Source organism: Notamacropus eugenii, chromosome 1 (assembly GCF_028372415.1).
Source record: "Notamacropus eugenii isolate mMacEug1 chromosome 1, mMacEug1.pri_v2, whole genome shotgun sequence".
NCBI classification, from domain to species: domain Eukaryota; kingdom Metazoa; phylum Chordata; class Mammalia; order Diprotodontia; family Macropodidae; genus Notamacropus; species Notamacropus eugenii.
In genome coordinates this window covers 173,906,753-173,926,717 of record NC_092872.1, presented here as the reverse complement: position 1 = coordinate 173,926,717, position 19,965 = coordinate 173,906,753, and the positions used below count along the sequence as shown (strand labels likewise).

At 37.8% G+C, this 19,965-nt stretch overlaps 1 protein-coding gene across 2 annotated transcripts in view; it reads left to right on the top strand.

Moving 5' to 3' along the window:
* Nucleotides 1-19,807, top strand: part of TMC3 (transmembrane channel like 3) — a 73,620-nt gene extending 53,813 nt beyond the window's left edge. For both annotated transcript variants that reach the window (XM_072619285.1, XM_072619278.1), the window contains 6 exons: nt 2,520-2,630; nt 4,254-4,379; nt 5,975-6,053; nt 8,089-8,131; nt 12,774-13,017; nt 14,976-19,807. In XM_072619285.1, coding sequence (XP_072475386.1) covers nt 2,520-2,630; nt 4,254-4,379; nt 5,975-6,053; nt 8,089-8,131; nt 12,774-13,017; nt 14,976-15,822 — 1,450 coding nt within the window. In that variant the 3' untranslated portion in view covers nt 15,823-19,807. The remainder of the gene's footprint in view (nt 1-2,519; nt 2,631-4,253; nt 4,380-5,974; nt 6,054-8,088; nt 8,132-12,773; nt 13,018-14,975) is intronic.
* The last annotated feature ends 158 nt before the right edge of the window (nt 19,808-19,965 follow it).

Here is a 19,965-nt window from a genome sequence, read left to right as displayed (position 1 = left end):
TCTTAGCCAGTACCAAATAATTTTGATGATTACCACTTTATAATACAGTTTTAGATCTGGTGTAGTTAGGCCACATTTTTGTTGCATTTTTTTTCATTAATTCCATTGATATTCTTGACCTTTTGTTCTTCCAGATGAATTTTATTATTTTTTTCTAGCTCTATGAAATAATTTTTTGGTAGTTTGATTGGTATGGCACTGAATAGGTAAATTAATTTAGGTAGAATTGTCATTTTTATCATATTAGTCTGACCTATTCATGAGCAATTGACATTTTTCCCTATGTTTAGATATGACTTTATTTGTGTGAAAATTATTTTGTAATTCTGTTCATATAATTACTGGGGGGTTTTGGCAGGTAGACTCCCAAATATTTTATATTATTTGCAATTATGTTAAATAGACTTTATCTTTCTATCTCTTGTTGTTGGGCTTTGGGGTAACATATAGAAATGCTGATGATTTATGTGGGTTTGTTTTATATACTAGAACTTTGCTAAAGTTGTAAATTATTTCAAGTAGTTTTGTAGTTGATTCTCTATGATTCTCCAAATATACCATCATGTCATCTACAAAGAGTCATAATTTTGTTGCCTCATTACCTATTTTAACTCCAATTTCTTTTTTCTTCTCTTATTGCTAAAGCTAACATTTCTAGTGCAATGTTGAATAATAGCAGTGAAAATGGGCATCTTTGTTTCACCTCTAATCCTACTGGGAAAGCTTCTAGCTTATCCCCATTAAATGTAATGCTTGCTGATGATTTTAGATAGCTATTACTTATCGTTTTAAGAAATGCTCCATTTATTCCTGTGCCTTCTGGTGTTTTTAGTAGGAATGAGTGCTATATTTTGTCAAAAGCTTTTTCTGAATCTATTGAGATAATCCTATAACTTCTAATGGTTTTGTGATTGATATGGCCATTTATGCTGATAGTTTTCCTAATATTGAACCATCCCTGCATTCCTGGTATAATTCCTACCTGGTCGTGGTGATAAACTGTGATAAATTTACTCCATTCTGCCTCCCTGTTTCCTCTTCTCCCAATACAATCCTTTTTTTTCACCCCTTAATGTTTTTATATCACATCAAAGTCAATTTAGACTCACACACTCTATCTATGTATACTTCTTCTAACTGCCCTAAGAGACACAGTTCTTAAAAATTACAAGTATCATCTTCCTGTATAGGGATGTAAACAGTTTAACCTAATTGAATAACATGTTTTATTTTTCTTTCCTGTTTACAATGAAATGACTTCTTTCAAATAAAAGTAAAGAAGCTTTTTGCTTTGTGTTGTTTGGCAGCAAAAGTGATAATTTGAGTAAATACAAGGTGTTCACTGAAGTCTTAGTCATAAAAAACATTGAGAGGCTATCAGCCCAAAGTTATACTCCCTCCCTCCTCATTTATTGATTACTTGACATGTGCTAGGTATTGTAGGGAATAAAAGACTGTTTCTGCCCATGAGGAGTCCATGAGGAAACAGAACTAGCACCAGGCAAGAAAGAGAATGGCCAAAATTTTGCATTCCAGTTCATTTACTGTGTATCCTACTTGGCAAAACTAATATTGCTGCCTGACTCCCAACTTATTAGGGAGGTGCTGCTCTGCCCTCCCTTCAGTAATTCATCTGGAGTCAGGAAGACCTGAGTTCAAATTCTGCCTCAGAAATTTACCAGCTGTATAACCCTAGGCAACCTTCACCTCTGTCTGCTCCAGTTTATTCATTTGTAGATGAAAAGGTTAAGATGGATTGTGAGGTGCACCAGTGGAGAGACTACTCACATTAATGAGATCACAGATCCATTGAATTTTTTAAGTATATCATTATATAAATCAAGATGGTAGTGCAGGAATAGTAGCAATAGTAGTAGTGGTGGTGGTAATGATGGTGGTGGTGATGGTGGTAGTAATAGTAGTAGTAGTAGTAGTAGTAGCAGTAGTAGTAGTAGCAGCAATAATCCTACATAGCATGTACCATAGTATGTACTTGATAAATGTTCAGTTTTTGATTGATTGGTTTGCTGTTATTACTACTAAGCTGTAATGCTCAAGTATTTTACATAAGTAACCTTATTTGGTCCTTACAATTACCATGAGTTACATAGTACAAGTATCATGCCTCCATTTTTAAGATGAAGAAACTGAGGTTCAGAGCACCTCAAGGTCATGTAGTGTCAGAATCAGAATTCAAATCCAAGTTGCCTAATTCTACAAATTCATCATTTTGTGTGCTCCATTCCACTACTCATACACCAGTGTGCCCCTTCCTGGCCACCAGTCCCCACCATGTGATCTCTTCCTTAATTAGTATGTAATATTGTATACACACATGATTCTAAATTGAAGTGAAGCAAAGTGTAAATGGTATACATGTTCATTTCCTTTTTTAAGTGGTTTTCTGGTTAAGAATGGTCAATATCATAGACCTTCCTTTAGCAGTTCCTTGGATATATGTACACATTGTGTACAGAATTCCTGCAAAGTGAAGCCAACTATATTTGGTTTTCTCATAGATCCAATAACTTCTACTTGGCCATGTTGCTGTTCATGCTGTTTTTGTGCATGCTGCCAACAATCTTTGCTATTGCCCGATACAAGCCATCTTTAAACTGTGGTCCTTTCAGGTGAGTGATCTCTTCCTTAAAGACTTGCTTTTGTTTGGAAACTAAAATCAGTTTGAGGGAAACTGGACTGCTTGCCAGGTGTGCTCCTCATAGAATGTTAATGATCCAATTTCCCTCAGTTCACATAACCTAAAAGAAACAAAGGAGAGAGAGACAGAGATGGAGAGACAGAGAGACACAGACAGAGAGGCAGAGGCAGAGGCAAAGAGAAATAGAGACAGAGATGGAGGGAGGGAAGGAGGGAGAAAAGGAGAGAGAAAAAATACTTAGAAAGCAAAAATCTATTTTCATGTTGATTACTCTTTAAGATGAATCAATTTTGATAACTTATATTTGAAATAAAACTCTATAGTTTGTTGCTTTGCATACATCATCTCATTTAAAATTCACAATCACCCTATGAAGTAGCTACTACAGTACAGAGAAGTTAAATAATTTGTCCATGGCTACACAGCTAACAAGTGTCAGCACTGGAATTTGAACTGAAATTTTCCAGATTCTAAGGCCAGCACTCTACCACCTATGCAAAGTCAATGGCATTTTGTGAATTTGAAACTATTAATTGACTTCCATATGACTCCACTCTGTTGCTGAAGAGGTTAGGGTAACAGTATGGGAACAGGGTGGAAGGGAGGGGAATGAATAGATTGTAGTGATTTGTTTTTTGTTTCCAAATTATATGCATGATACTATAATTCATAGCTTCAATAACAATTAGATAGCTATCAACTATGTGTGTGTGTGTGTGTGTGTGTGTGTGTGTGTGTGTGTGTGTGTGTGTGTGTGTGTGTGGGCAGGTACTCAAGTTAGGACTTAGTAGTATTTAGTGAAAGATAATTATAGAATGGCAGGTTAACATAATGAATAGGGAGCATCCTGAGAGCAACGAAGGCATGGGTTCAAGTTCCATCTCTGATGCATTCTGATGGTGTGACCCTATACAAATCACCTGACTAGTAGCTGGCCCTAGACAACTCTACTCAATCACTCAACAAACACATATTAAGATGCTTGCTATATGTTAGTCACTGTGCTAAGTGGTCCAATTAAAAAAAAATACAGGCTACATGGCTTGCTTATGTGTCCTTCCACCACCACCCACCCTACCTCAACCCAAGATGTGCTCAAACATCATAGATAAGAACACTCTAATAAAGGGATTGTAATCTACAGGATAAGTTAGAAAAGACCTGATAGCTGTCTTTAAACACTTCTGGGCTGCCATGTAGAAGAAAGTATAGACTCTGCAAGTCAGAACTGGGCCCAATGAGTAGGAGTTGTAGGAAGGAAGTTTTTGTCTGTTAGTTTCTTTGTTTTGGGTTTTGGCAGAACTTCCTAACAGGCTGACTTATGTAGTAGTGATTTTCCTGCCACCAGAGGTATTCAAGATTACCGCTTTGTCAAAAACATCATTAGGAGAATTCCTAGTACTAGTTGAGAAGTTGGACTAGATTGCCTGCAAGGTTTCCACCAACTCTGTGAGTCTGGTTTTTTCGAGTCCTGATTGCCTAGATTATAACTTCAAGTGTTGAAGTATAAATGCTTGGGCCTATATCTTGTTTATTTAACCAATAGCAATATAAGTTCTTTTGGGTTTATTTGTTTGTTTTTCCCCTTTCTCAGTGGTCAAGAGAAAATCTATGATATTGTGTCTGAAACTATCAAGAATGATTTTCCCTTATGGTTCAACTCAGTGATTGGCTATATTAGCAGCCCAATTGTCATTCTTCCTGCTTTACTTCTTCTCTTGTAAGTATGATATTTGTAAATCTATTATAATATTGTTTCACAATTCTGCCTTAATCTGCTTCACAGAAGTAGCCAATGCTCTTTAACCCTGGATCTAATTGTTTGATTCCTATAATATTGTAGCAGCAAGCACTCTGACACATCCAGAATGGCCTGCTAGCACAGGTTCTTAGATCTGCTTTTCTAAAAGGAAAGCAACTTTTGAGGGGACAACAATCTTTTTTTTATCACATTTACCAGCAGAGAAAATACAAACAGGGAAATAAAAACCAACAGATAGGGCTTTTAACTGACTGACCATAAGCAATACATACATCACAGGTCAGCAGACAGATCCAACTGTCTGACCTTTACATACATACATAGTTACCAGAGAAAGAAGCACCTACCTCTGGGCTTTCATCTAGACATGGAGGCAGGGAGGGGAGGGGGTTTCTTAACAGCTACTCAGAGTCTCATCTGGCACAGGAACCTTCTTCCAAAGAGTAAGCCCCAAAGCAAAACCTCACCTCAGAATATATACACACCTTTCAACGTCAGAGGGCATCCCCACCCTCACGACCCAGTGTCTCAACAGAAACTAACAAAAGGTGTGGATCTTCCTACAAAATAAGCCTCCCCTAGTGAAGGTTCTCTTAATGGGCTCCACCTGAGGCCTATTAATGGGTAGGGAAGATCTTTACATTACAAACAGTCCCTTACTTTCTCTTTTATTTTCATCTTCCACTTTAAGACTTTAACATATGCCCATTAGCTATTTTTCCAATTACTGTGTAACATTGAGGAAAGTCACTTTATTTCTTGGGCCTTCAGTTTGCTTGTCTGTAAAACAAAGGGATTTGATTGGATGACTGCTAGGTCATGCCTAGCTTTAAATTTATATCAATGCTCAGTACATTCTAAGCTGTGACTGGGATGCAGGAACTTATTTCCCAAATCCCCAAAATAAGAATTGCCACTATAAATGATTCCATACCCCCAGAAGTTGTTGCTGTGTTTGTCCTTTTTTCTCAAAGAGGATCATTACATCAAGATGATGACATGACTTGAAGTTGACTGTATCAGTGTCTTAGAAAATCAGACTCTAGTATTTGTCCTCACTTTTCCTACACACAGAATTCAGATAGGGTAGGGAAGGGGAAAAGACAAACACAGAAGATAGTCAGATTCAGGTAGTTATGATTGTTCTAGGAGAAGGAACTCCCCATTACCCAGAGATCCTGTCCTTGGCACCAGCCTTCATCACATGACAGACAGCCATCAACTCCAGAGAGGAGGAAGAGGTAGGAAGAAGCATCAGATGAAGTAAAAGCAGTGAACAAAGGCAGATCTTTAAGGAATAGAAAGTCTGGCTAAGTCCTATTATGGGATTTTGAAAGGACATGAGATGAGGAGATATAGATCCCTGAGGGCAATGGAGATGAATCATGCCTTTACTTACCCAAGATATTAGCACCCTTGAAACTGATCACTTTGCTATAGTGGCTTTGTCCTTTCTGGCTCCACATGAGACCTTCCAGAAATTCAACTGCTCTTTTAAAAGTGTGTGTGATTCCTCCCAACCAATTGTATGATTATACCCTGTTCTCTTACAGCATGCTGATCTATTACCTTCAGAGTATCGCGAGATCTCTGAAGTTCACCAACAGTCAGCTGAGAATGCAAATTCAAAGTGTAAGTATTAATTAAAATTACCTATTCTAGAATTTTATTGTTTACTATTGATCCTAGACCCCAAATAAAATCTCAAAGCAATATTGTTTTAGAAGCTTATGGAGTATGTGATAGTTCTTGCTGAAGTTTATTTATTTTCATTTCACTAAAGAATTCATCAACTGGTTACCCTAATTTAGGTACCTATGAATAGTTATGCTGGTCTTTGGAAAGTAGTCTATTGGCAGGGCTATATTTGAAGACTTACCTGACTGATAGAACCTGCTAAGATTTGTGTTCTAATGATAAGACTCCAAAGTCATCTCCATATTAGGATGATGCATTGGAAAGGCACAGGGGGCTCTACTGAAGGACAAAGGACCTGGGTTAGCATCCTGGCTGTGATATTTGCTGTTTTGTGTTTTTTTTTTCCTTTGGGCAAGTCACTTCATGTCTTAGGGCTCTGTTTCCTCACCTAATAATCAGAGTTGGGCAAAATGGTCTCCAAGGAGCTTTCTGGCTCTAAATCCATGATCACTGCGGACAGATTCATCTATCATGTTATTGTTCAGTCATTCCTCAATTATGTTTGACTCTATGACTGCATTTGGAGTTTTCTTGGCAAAGATGGAGTGTTTTGCCATTTCCTTCTCCAGCTTATTTTACAAAAAACCCTGAAGCAAACAGGGTTAAGTGACTTTCCCAAGGTCACAGACCTAGTAAGGGTCTGAGGCCATATTTGAACTCAGGAAGATGAGTCTTCCTGAATCCAGCCTGGGAACTCAGTCCACTGGGTTACCTAACTGCCTATTATCTCTAAGCATGTCAGCAAATAACTTCTTGTTATAATGATGCTGGTTGTGGATTTATAAAGCACTTTTTTCACCTAAGAAGGACATAATATTATCATTGTAATTTTTCATCATTCAAGGTGGGTGGATGTGTTAGGTGTGTTTGTGAGGGACAGTGCCCTTCTTAGAAGTCTGAACTGCAATTTGGATACACTGCCATCAGGTGACTGTTACTTTGCTCTTAGTTCACCAATCAATCCACAGGTTGAAGGGTACAAAAAAGGCATTTTTGTACTGATAGAGCTTCCAAAAACAATTAGTTCTGAGGCACACTGAAAGGCAAGGGAAGAAAATCTTCCCTTTCTCTCTTCCCAAGAATGTTCCTGGCTAGCCAACCATGAATTAGTTTAAGACCAGACAGTAATAGTTTGAATTGATTGTCTGGCTAGGGCTAACAATAGCTGTTCTAATGCTGATTGATAGCTTAGCCAAGTAGTGAAAGGAAACAAGGGAGTTCTAAAGGAGATTTTGCAGACCTTCTTCTTCCTCTCTGGTCCACTGATTCAACAAAAGAAGATGCCAGGCCACATACTAAGGATTCAATGTATCCACTGCTGCTCTGGAAACACAAATACAACAGGAAACTTCAATGAATCCTCACAGTGCTACTTAATATCTTCCTTGCCAGAGATGAATTAGGAAAACATTTCCACCAAATGTAAAAACAGTTTGTGGGGACACAATGTGACATAGGCATTAATGGCACAGTCATAGTCCGACCATGTGTATACTCAGGCAAGGGAAAGAGGTTGTCTGCATTGATTGGGGGAACAGGATGGTGGGGATGCTTGGGGGAAAGACAGACTTCGGGGAAATGATGAGAAGGTCATGGTAATGGGACCCATGGTGGTAGTGGTGGTGGTGGTCCAGGGACAATTGCAACTATGTGGATAGAAGGGTTGCTGCTAGCCTTCCTTTTGGAGAAGAATGAGAGATAGGGCAGGACTTTGGGGGCAAAGCTCTGTTTACACCCATTCTAGTGAAGGCTCCGTGCTTTAACACTGTATAAGCAACTGAGGGAGATGAGGATATAATCAAATAGTTGGGACCTAGATATTCCCAGTGGGCCAATGTCCCCCAAGTGCCCCAGTGTAGTTACATCACCAGATGGGTACATAAATTTCTAATCTCTAACAATCCTATTTTTTTATTGTTTAAAGTTTAATCCATATCAAAATTGTAAATAATTGTCATGTATATTTTAGGATAGATCTGAAGACAAGAAAAAAGTTGCACAAATGATAGGAGGTAAGTGGAAAATGTAACATAAACACACAAAGAATGGATTTCTTACTTAGTGTAATATATTCAAAAACACTGGATAGGAACATTGAAGTCAGTGTGGAAAAAGTAGTCTCATCCACATTTACCTACTTTCCAATTACTCTGAGCTACATGTTTGTTGTTGAAAATGAAGAAAATAAACCAAATGGAGTGGTCAAAAATAAGGTTAGGTACAAGGTCCAATGAACAGCATTAAAACTCTGAAGGGTCAATAATAACGAAATAAATAAAGAAAGAAAACTTTATTTGACATTTGAAGAGTTAGATTTGAGCCTGCTCTGCATCACTTGCTAGCTGTATGACCTTGGGAAAGTAAGTTTCAAACACAGCCTCAGTTTTCTCATTTATAAAATGCAAATAAGAATAACTTCCCTATCTATCCTACAGAATTCTTGAGAAGATTAAAATGAGATATTGTATATAAAATTCTTTGTACTCATAACATGATGTATTTTGTTGTTGTTCAGTCTGTATCAGTTGGGTCTCACTCTTCACGACCCCATTTGGGGTTTTCTTGGCAAAGAACTAGAGCAGTTTGCCAATTCCTTCTCCAACTCACTTAAAACATGAGGAAAATGAGGCAAAAAGGGTTAAGTACATCTAGTAAGTGTCAGGTCAAATTTGAACTCAGGAAGAGGAGGTTTCCTGCCTTCAGACCCGAACTCTATCCACTGCACCACCTAGAGATCCAAAGTGCTATATACATTAGTTAAAAGTGAATGAGTGATAAATAAATGAATGAATGCATGCATGGTAACCTTCTAAGTTAAAGCAGGAATATAGTGAGGTAGAGAAGAATATGGGCAGATTCTAAAGAGAGAATGAACCTGAAATAAATAGAAAGTCTCTCCCCCCCAAAAAAAAATTGAATGGATGCTGATGTCACTTTGCCCCATCTCTGTGCTCCATGTAATTACCAATTATTACCAGAATTACCAATCCTGCCTCTTTGTGCTGACACAACATAGCCTGAATTCAAGACCTATTTTTTTTCACTATCTACCTGTCTCTACTCACTTCCCATCATCTATCCTTATTGTTTTTCCCCAGCACCTACTGAGAATTAAAACCAGTTCAGTTGACTCTGTGAGCAGGCTTAATCATGGAACCTGACTTTGTTCTAAGAAATTAATTGAGAAACCAAGTACAGCACCTCCATCATACTCTATGTAAGCACACTCTGTCAAAGAATAAGAGTGTAATTTTATCTATATAAAAAGCTATTTGAACATTCTCAAAGCACTTTCCTCCTCAACAATCCTGGAAGGTAGGCAATGAAATTACCACCAAATTTCTCTGAGGCAGTGAAGTGATGCAGTAGACAGAGCCCTGAGCCTTGGATGAGGAAGACCTGAGTTCAAATGTGGCCTCAGATATTTATTGCTGTTTGACCCTTGGCAATTCATTTACCCTCTTTCTATCTCAGTTTTCTCTCCTATAAAATGGGTATAATAATAGTATCTATATCCCAGAGAGGTTATGAGCATCAAGTGAGATAGTATATTGTATAGTGCTTAGCACATAGTAGGTTCTAATAGATGATTGTTCCCTTCCTTCCCCCCTCAACACTCCAAACCTTTTTCAGATGAGAGAACAGACTGTGCAATAATTGCACAGTAATTCATAGACCTGAGGTTTGAATTTTCACCTCCTGACATTAGGTCTAAAGCTACTCCTGCTTCACCACATTGTCTCTCCAGCTATGACTAAACAAACTTTCCACTAGAAATTCTTACCCAAAAAGATATAAGACCTCTGCCAATCCCAGGGAGTAGAAAAGAAAACAGTAAAGAGGAGCAGAAAGCTGCAATATATAGGGAAGAGTTTCATTGTGAAAACAGAGACATCTGAAATCATAAGGAACCTATGGTTATGGTTAAAAGGGTTAGGGACAATGGTTAGGAATAGATGTTTTAATGGAATTAGCACATAGCTACCCAAGGCAGGGCAGGTAGTCAGTGAATTCCATCCTTAGGGTATGTCTCACTATAGGGAGGAAAGCATGGAGAAGTGAAGGAGCTATCTTGAGACAAGGCACAATTGAAAGATTAACGGTTCTGAAAATTGTGAGATCTAAGAGGAAAACGAAGGAAGGCTTTGAAGTGTCAGAGCCAAAATAGAGGGTGAGTGATGGGAGGCAGATCCAAAGAGAGAAATCATAGATATAGATCAAGTCTTGACTTATATGTGAACAGATTTAAGTGAGGCAGAGCTGCACTTCCAGAGTCATTGAAGTCTAGTGGCAAGATAAAAGTCAGGATGACTGGTGATGGCCTAGGATGCAGTGGATAACCTTGGGATCATTGATGTCTGGTCAAGCTCTAAGAACTCCACAGGGCCTGCTTCAGCCATCTTCGTGGCTATTGAAACAAATTAATTTTATGTCATAATCAATGCCAAATAATACTTGCCTATTGGGCATAGGTCTAGTGCAGATCAGTTCATTTTCTAAGTCAGAAATGACTAAGTTCCTTAAGATAATAATAGCATTCCTTTTATAAAGTCCTGATGTTTCATAATTGTTTTGTTTCCTATAGAAATTCTGTAAAACTTATTTTATTAGATCTATTGCCAAAAAGAGGTTGAAAAGGTCCATCATTCCTCTGAGCCTCAGTTTCCTCATTTGTAAAAATTAGGAGAATGATTAAATCATCTGTAGGGGCTAACATTCTATGGGACAATTTCATCCTCTCCCCACCCCACCAACACATTGCATAGTATGTGACTGAGAAAGTAAAGAGTAGGATTCACTATGCCTGATATACTTAGTTCATTGGTCACCTGTTTTTATACTCAGCTATTTAAAGAAGCAAAAAACCCTACAGGATACAGAGGCCCTTAGTATTAAAGGGGAGGTGGATTTTAATTTAATAGATCATCCCAGTTGATGCTCAGTTCAATTCATGAGACATTTATGAAGCACTGACTATGTTGCTAGGTCCAGAGAGAGATACAAAGACTAAATCAACCACTGCTATGTTATCATGGAGATTATAGTCTAGAAGGATAAGTTTATTATGTGCCCAAAAAATCATCATATTAGGAAGGAAAGCTCATTACACACTGGGGAAATCAGGAAAAGTTTTATGGAAGAGATGTCATGAATGAGATTTCAAAAGATCAATAGGAATCACCAGGAGAATAATTATAAAAATTCACATATAAAGCAATTTAATATTTGCAGAACTTTCCCTACAAATACCCAGTAAGATTGGCAGTATAACTGTGACTAAGCCCATTTTGCTTACGAGGGTGTTAGGAAGATCAAATAACTTGTCCAAAGTCACAAAGCTAATAAACAAGGGAGCTCAGATTCTAACGCAATTTCTCTAACTCTGCAATCAGTGCCTTTTCCAAAAGCAGCCTCCTATAAAGGCAAAGGGCTGTAGAAGTAGTGACAAAGGGATATTCTAAACAAAGGAAACAGTGAACCAAGGCATTAGAAAGACAGATTGTGGAGGCCTTTGAATTCCAAGAGAAAAAGTTTGGCTTGAACTTGGTAGATATTAGCCAATATGCTTTTATTAAACACCTACTGTATGCCAAGCACTGTGGTAACCTCTAGGAATACAAAGAAAGGCAAAAAGATAGTCCTGGATCTTGAGGAGCTCACCATTTAAAGGAGAAAACACACAAATAAGACTGACAGGATAAATTGGAGATGGTCAGCAGAAAAGGCACTAGCAGTAAGTAGCATCTAGAAGGCAGGGACTTGGAGGAAGGCAGTGAAGCCAAGGGACTGAGATGAGAAGTTCTAGGCATGACAGATAACTGATGAAAGTGGGTACGGTTGGGAGATAGAATCTCTTGCTTGAGGATTACAAGGAAGCCATCATCAATTGATTGAAGACTGACTAGACAGGGGTGGGAAGAGATATCCAAAAGGTAAAAAATGATAGGATTTGGTAACAAATATGATGGAGAGAGTGAAAATTTGAGATTGATATCAAGGCTGTGAACCTGGGTAGCTGGGAAGATGGTACTGCCCTTTTTAGATTTATAAGCTCCTTAAGGGCAGGGACTATCTTTTGCTTCTTTGTGTCCTCAGTACTTAGTACAATGCCTGGGACATGGCAGACATTTGATGAATATTTATGAACTGACTGACTCACCAGTAATACAGAAATCTGGAAGAGGGTGAAGGATTAGGGGTAAAGATAATAAGTTGGATTTTGGGTGTCTTTGAATTTAAGTTGTCTATAGGACATCCAGTTTTAAAAAATCCAATAAGCAGCCTACACAAGTCTAGAGGTTCAGAAAGAGTTTAGGGCTGGATAAGTAAATCTGAGAATTATCAACATAGAGTTGAGAACTGAAGCCATGGGAAGTGGTGAGATCACCAAGGGAAATTGTATAGAGGGAGAGGGCCTAGCACCCAGCCCTTAAGAATGCTTACCTTTAGTGGAATGACCTGATGAAGGTCTAGTAAGGAGGTTGAGAAGGAGCCATGCAGTACCTAGGGAGAGAACCATGATAGAGTAGTTTCCTGGAAACCCAGAAAGAAGAGAATATCAAGGAGAGGAAGGTATCAGGTTGTCATTAGAGGATTTTGGACAGAAGGGTGACATGAACAGGTCTGTGCATTAGTCTTTTCTTCCATTTCCAGCCAGGACCCAGACCCAGGAGGGAAGCAAAAAGAAACCTCAGGAAAGTGATTTTGTCAATCTCCAGGCCTCAGCTCACTCACTAACTTTCAGGAAAAATGGGATTGCAGTCCACTTTGACTCCCCAGGCAGCAGAATTCCAACCATTTCACAAGCTATATCCCAGACTAAGATCTCCAGGCCAGTGGAGATCTCTTCTCCAGTGACTGGTATCTCCAAGGCACAATCTGAGCCCATCGACAACAGGTAAGGTTTAGCCTTAACTGGACTAGAAGAAACTCCTTCCTTTAGCCGTAATGGGAATAAAGCATAGACTGAGTAGTTTTGAACAACCTTGTAATAAGGGATTTTTAGTTATTATATAAAAAGGCTTAGCTAGACATAAGCATTTTGACTTAGGGAACTATATCAATCAAAGTGCTAAGGAAACCAAGGAAGCTGTATAAAGTGGTATTTGTGGTTTTATTTTGGTTCAGACTTAATGTGGTATAGGAAGTTCTGGCTAAGTAAACTCCATCTGCCAATGCAGATGGCACCTGCTCTGCAATTTATAGTCTTAGAGTAGGAGTTCCTCATCTTTTGGAGTCATGGGTTCCTTTGGCAGTCTGGCAAAAATTATGGACCCCTTCTCAGAACTCTGTTTTTAAATACATAAAATAAAACACATAGGACTGCAAATAAAACCAAAAGTTAGTGAAAATAAAGATATAATTTATTTTTTGATCCAAGTTCATGGGCCTGCTCAAATCTATCCAAAAAGGCCCATGGTTCTCACATTAAGGGGTCTTAGAGAGTTGCCAAGGGAATCCTGAAAGGTTAAAATGGTTTACACAGGGCAATACAGTCAAAATGTGTTAGGAGGATTTAAAACCCAGTCTTCTTTGCTCCCAGTCCAGCTGGAGGAAATTAAGAGAGGGAAAAGAAGAATATTGAAATGGATATATTCTTATTCTCAGGATTTCTTCCACCAAACATGTTTGTCATGCCACAACAAAGGAAAGTGTATAATACAACTCCAGCCTCTTTATATTATTGACATGATCTTCCTATAAATTCCTCCTCCAAAGTCCTCTAATGCCTCATTGTGGCATGGAGGTGGCACAGGATTCATCTCTATGCCAGCAGAGAGCAGGTCTCGCCATGATGAAAAAGCTTCAAGCACAAGTTCAGCCATGGGTCATCTAGCTAAGTTAAGAGAAATGTTTGTTACCAGCAAGCTGACCACCAGATGAATTTATGCAGGATGAAGAAGAGATAAGAGGTTAGGCAGGATTGTACCAACTGGTAGAAAACTACTATGCAGATGAAATTACAGATCTTTAAAATATTGAAGGAAGCACCCTTGTGAAACAAGTAGAGAACAAACATCTTTGTTTCCACTTTACAGAGAAGGAAACAAAAGATTAATTCATAGTTACATGACTTGCCCAAATTCAAGCTAACATTCCAAGGTAGACAATGGAAAATGTTATGGCAATCATGATATCCAACACCTTTCTTTCATCTGCTCATGTACAAGCATTGCCCAAAAAGAGCCTTCACAATTGAGAAAATAGTTTTGTTTTTTCTAGGTCACCACTAATTTAGACTTAATATTCTTAGTGTCAAAAAATGACGCTAAATATTTTTCCCTAGATATTCTCCTACAAAATGAAAGATGGGGCCAGATGGTCCTTCCATCTTTACCTCCTTGTGATCTATAATCATTCTTCCCCAGGATATCACAAGATGCTGTCTAGGTCACAAAGAAAGAATAATCAGTTCCAGTTCAACAAACATTGATTCAAAGTAGGGAGCATTGGACTTTGTTCACCAGGAATGCGGCTCAACTTATGGTGGAATGGAATAAGCATAGAGAGATATAGTTGTTGTGTGTTTGGAAGATTTTCAAGTAGATTGAACAAAGTCCCTCAAAGGTGATTGTGAGCCCCACATCTCCAGGATCCTTTAGGAAAGACAAATTAATGTGATTTCATAAGTACTGTGTCAGTATAATGTTCGTTTTAGGAATCTGGCAGATAAAGCAAATGAACTCTGTTTCAAATGGCTGCTTATCATGTTTTTAAATGACACACCAGAGACATAAACTCTATAGTGTGAGATAGAGCACTCCCATAAACCTTTGGCATTTACAGCTCAGTAAAAAAGTAAGCCCCAGGAAGAACAGAGTGCAAGGTTTGTTCTTTCTTTTTTATTTTTTTAAGGTATCCATATTTTACACATGATAGTGACCTCTGCAAGACCAAGCCCTACACCCCAGTTACTTTCAAGAAACACTTGGAGGATATCTACTCAGAGCCTTTCCTTCGAAAAGGCATCCAGCAAATGAACCCTGATGTGCTTGGAACAGGAGCCCCAGGGTTTGTAGGAGGACGAACCCATGTCCCTAGATATTATATTGTTAATGAGAGGGAATCCCGCCGAAAGCCTCATTCCACCTCTAGATCACCAAGGCACTTTTATAGGGAAAATATGGGTGATTTGGGGGAGATATATCCTAGGAACAAAAGGAGCTATTTGTTATCAAAACCCCACCATGCCTACACCCCACATTTGAGTGACGAAGAGGAAGAGGAGGAATTGAGAAGGGACATATACAATAGATCCTTTCGTCCACGATCCCTCTCAGACCTTCATCAGGCATCTCATTTTTACATTGGTGAACGAACAGAGAGCCAAATCTTGGCTGCTGATGATCTGGCCAGGATGCACTACCAATCTTGGAATGGTGGCTTTGAGACAGACTACCACCAACCAGTTTATTTGTACAAAAAGCCTCGATTACGGAATTTTGATCCAGAACCCCGGTACCCAGAGCATTTCATGAAACCAAAAACCAAACAAAAGACAGAACCATCCTTTACAGAGTCAGATTCAGTGTCTGCCTCTAGCAGTGACCAGCAAAACAGCAGCACTGATCAATATATCCAAGTCATTCATAACAAAGACAAGTACCTAAAGTCTGCAGGCAAGCTTAGCAAAAAGAAATCCAAATCTAGGCTAGAACTGACTATTGCAGACCCCAGTGAATTGATTTGTTCAAATGTCTAAATAGAGTGAATCTTTGGACAATAGCACATCATTGTGATTCTAGCATCAAGAACAAAGGTGCACATAAGAGACTTTCTGAAAAAAGAAACAAATCGTATATCATGATGGACCAATGAGGCTAAGATTTGACCTATGAGAGAAACAAATCCATAATGTATTGCATACTCATGGATCCCCAATACTCTGAAACCTTTCTGTTCTGGAACATCAGCAACAAATGTGTATGTGGACAACCATTTAATATAGACCATGTTCCTATGGGCAGTGGATTGAAGGCAAACATTGGCACTATTCTTGATGTTTGAAGTCAAAGGAAAAGGTCATGTAACTCAAGCTGTCTTTCCACTTCATTCTGCTTCAAAAAGGGTAAAGTCACTGCCATTGGAGAGTCTCCATTTATGTAACTGAGATCGCTCCAATTAGCTGCTCATCCTTAAAAAAGAATAATAATAAAGTACTATTTATTGTTGAGCTGTCTTTTAAGAAGTAAAAATAATTTCCCATATAATAAAAAAAATCTGTCAATGATTTTTCATTTCTTTAAGGTTAGGATTCTAAACTTTGTGCGCATGTGTAACTTTTTCCAGTCAGTCCATAAATACTTATTAATCACCAACTATTTGTTGGGTACTGTACTTAGTGTTGGTAGTCTGGTAAAGCCTATGTATGGCTCTCTTCTCAGAATAATATGTTAAATGTATATAATATAATTCAAAGGAACATGAAATCAATTATATTGAAATAAAACTATCAAAACATTTTTTATGATGAGCAGGTGGATTTCAGAAAAAACCTGGAAAGACTTACATAAATTGGTGAGGTAAGCAGAACCAGGGGAACGTTGTACACAGTAAGAGCAACATTATGCAATGATCAACTTTGATACATTCAGCTCTTCTTAGCAATATAATGATCCAAGACAATTCCAAAAGACTCATTATGGAAAATGTTATCCACAACCAGAGAAAAAACTATGGAGTCCGAATGCAGATGGAAGCGTACTAGTTCCTTTTTTTTTTTTTCCCTGTGGCTTTTCCCTTTTGCTCTGATTCTTCTTTCACAACATGACTAATGTAGAAATATGTTTGATATGATTGTACATGTATAAACTATATCAGATTGCTTGCTGTCTTGGGGAGAAGAAGGAGAAGGTAGGAGAAAAAAATTTGGAACTCAGAATCTTATAAAAGTGATGTTGAAAACTATCTTTACATGTAATTGTATAAATAAAATACTTTTAAGTGGGGGAAAATATTTTTAAATATGTTAGAACATATTCATGTCCCAGATGCCGTGATTCTTAAGTGTAGTGCTGATAGATACTAGAACTATTTTGAAGGATGACTCCATAGAGATGGTTTAATAATTAAATGAGAATCATGAAGAAAATGAGAAAAGAGAAAGTGTAGTAAAAATTATAACAGATTTTTTGGTCAAAATGACTGCTGGTATCACTGAAAATGGAACAGTAAATCAAGTCTGCAGTGTGACGTTCACATGGAAATGTACAGTAGATATTTTAAGATATAGACCTGGGACTGAGATGAGGAATTTTCATTGTTTTGTACCCATGAGACCTAACAATAGTACATAGTAGGAGCTTAATAAGTGCTCACTGATTTATTAGTTACTTCATATATTTGAAACACAGAGGTGATGATAACTGAATATGAATTCTGAGGGAGAGGTATAGAAACAAGGAAAGCATATCAGTATGAAACAAAGTATCATTATAAACAAGAGAAGAGTATTATTGGAGAAACATTCATATTTAGAAAATGAAAATCAAGGAAGCATCAAAAAATGGAGAATTATTACAAAACTTTTTTCACACAAATAAAGTCAGATCTAAATAATTGGTAAAATATCCGTTGCTCATGGGTGGGCTGAGCAAATATAATAAAAATGATAATTCTATCTAAATTAATTCACTTATTCAGTGCCATACCAAACTACCAAAAATTTTGTTGAGCTAGAAAAAAATAATATTTCATCTGGAAGAAAAAAAGATCCAGAATCTCACAGGAGTTAATGAAAAGAAATGCTAGAGTGGCCTAGGCATACCAGATCTTAAATTGTACTATTGACTAAGGAATAGAGTGGTGGATCAGTGGAATGAGTTAGGCATGCAAGACACAATAATAAATGACTATGATAATCTACTGTTTGATAAACCCAAAGACTCTACCTTCTAAGTAAACTAGGAAAGCAAGGAATAATTTATCTATCAGATTTATGGAGAAGGGAAGAAATTATGACCAAACAAGAGATGGAGAACTTTATGAAATGCAAAATAGATGATTCTGATAGCATTAAATGGAAAAGTGTTTGCACAAACACAGCCAATGAAGCAGGACTAAGAAGGGAAGCAGAAAGCTGGGAAACAATTTTTACAGCTAGTGTTTCTGATAAAGGCCTCATTTCTAAAATATATAGAAAACTGAGTCAATTTTATAAGAATACAAGTCATTCCCCAACTGACAAATGATCAAAAGATATGAACAGGCAGTTTTCAGAGGAAGAAATTAAAGCTATCTATAGTCATGTGAAAAAATGTTCTACATTACTATTCATTAGAGAAATATAAATGAAAACAACTCTGAAGTACCACATCACACCTATCAGATTGGCCAACATGACCAAACAGGAAAATGATAAGGGTTGGAGGAGATGTGGGGAAAATGGAACACTAATGCATTGTTGGTGGATTTGTGAACTAATCCAGTCATTCTGGAGAGCGATTTGGAACTACGTCCAAAGGGCAATCAAATTGTGCAAGCCCTGAGATCCAGCTACTAGGTCTGTGGCCCCATGAGATCATAAAAAAGGGGGAAAGGACCTACATGTACAAAAATATTTATAGCAGCTCTCTTTGTGGTGGCCAAGAACTGGAAATCGAGTGAATATCCATCAATCAGGAATGGCTTAACAAGTTGTGGTATATTAATGTAATGGAATACTACTATGCTATAAAAAAACCTGGAAAGACTTACATGAACTGACGTTGAGTGAAGTGATCAGAACCAGGAGAACATTGTACAAAGTAACACCCATATTGTGCAACTATTAACTTTCATAAACTTGGCTCTTCTCAGCAATGCAAAGATCTAAGACAACTCCAAAAGACTCATGATGGAAAATACTCTCCACATCCAGAGAAAGAACTATGGAGTCTGGATGCAGATTGAAGTATACTATTTGCTCTCTTTTTTGTTGTTTTGTTTTATTTCTTCTTTCTTGTGGTTCCTCTCAGTGGTGTTAATTCTTCTTTACAACATGACTAATATGAAAATATGTTTAATATGAATGTATATGTAGAGCCTAGATCAGATTGTATGCTGTCTTGGGGAGGAAGGGGAGAACATTTAAAACTCAAAAGTTCATGGAAGTGAATGTTGAAAATTAAAAATAAATTAATTTTTAAAAATCAAAATGGAGAATTAATTAAAGAACTGATGAGGGACAGAGAAACCAGAATATGTCAGAGAAATTAAGTGAGGAAGAGTTTTAATTAGGAAGGGGTGATATAGACCACCAAATGCTGCATCGAGTTTGAGAGTCATGAAACAATGCTCTTGAATTTGCCAAGCAAGGGCTTCACTGGCAACCAAGAGGGATTAGTATAGAAATCTAGAGGTAAAAGGATAAGGTGGAAGTAAGTGGTGAAGAAATGGAAGCTGTTGATTAAGAAAGCCTGGAAATGAAAGGAAGGAGAAAAACAGGAGTAGTCAAGGGATAAAGTGGAGCAAAGTGAGGATTTTGACCCTTTCCCACACATTGGGAGATTATCCTGCGCAAGTCTTCTTAGGATGCCTTGCTCTGGTGTCAAGGTGACTCTGGGGTGTCAAAGATTGTGCTAACAAGGAGAAAGAATTCTGCCAAATTGGAAAGGTTTACTTAGTACTACCACATGTCAAGTTATGCGTTTTATAGTAAGAGGATCAGTTTTAAATTAGGTAATTGTTTTGTTTGTTTTACCACAAAAACTCCTAAGAACCGTCTTCTCAGCTGTGGAGTGGTTGATGTGGGGCGAGCGCCCTTGAGGAAGAAACTCTGAAGACTAAACAGATGCTAGAGGCTGGGAATTAAAGGGGTCAGAGAGTTTTCAGCTTGAAGGTACACAGACCCCTTTGACAGCCTAGC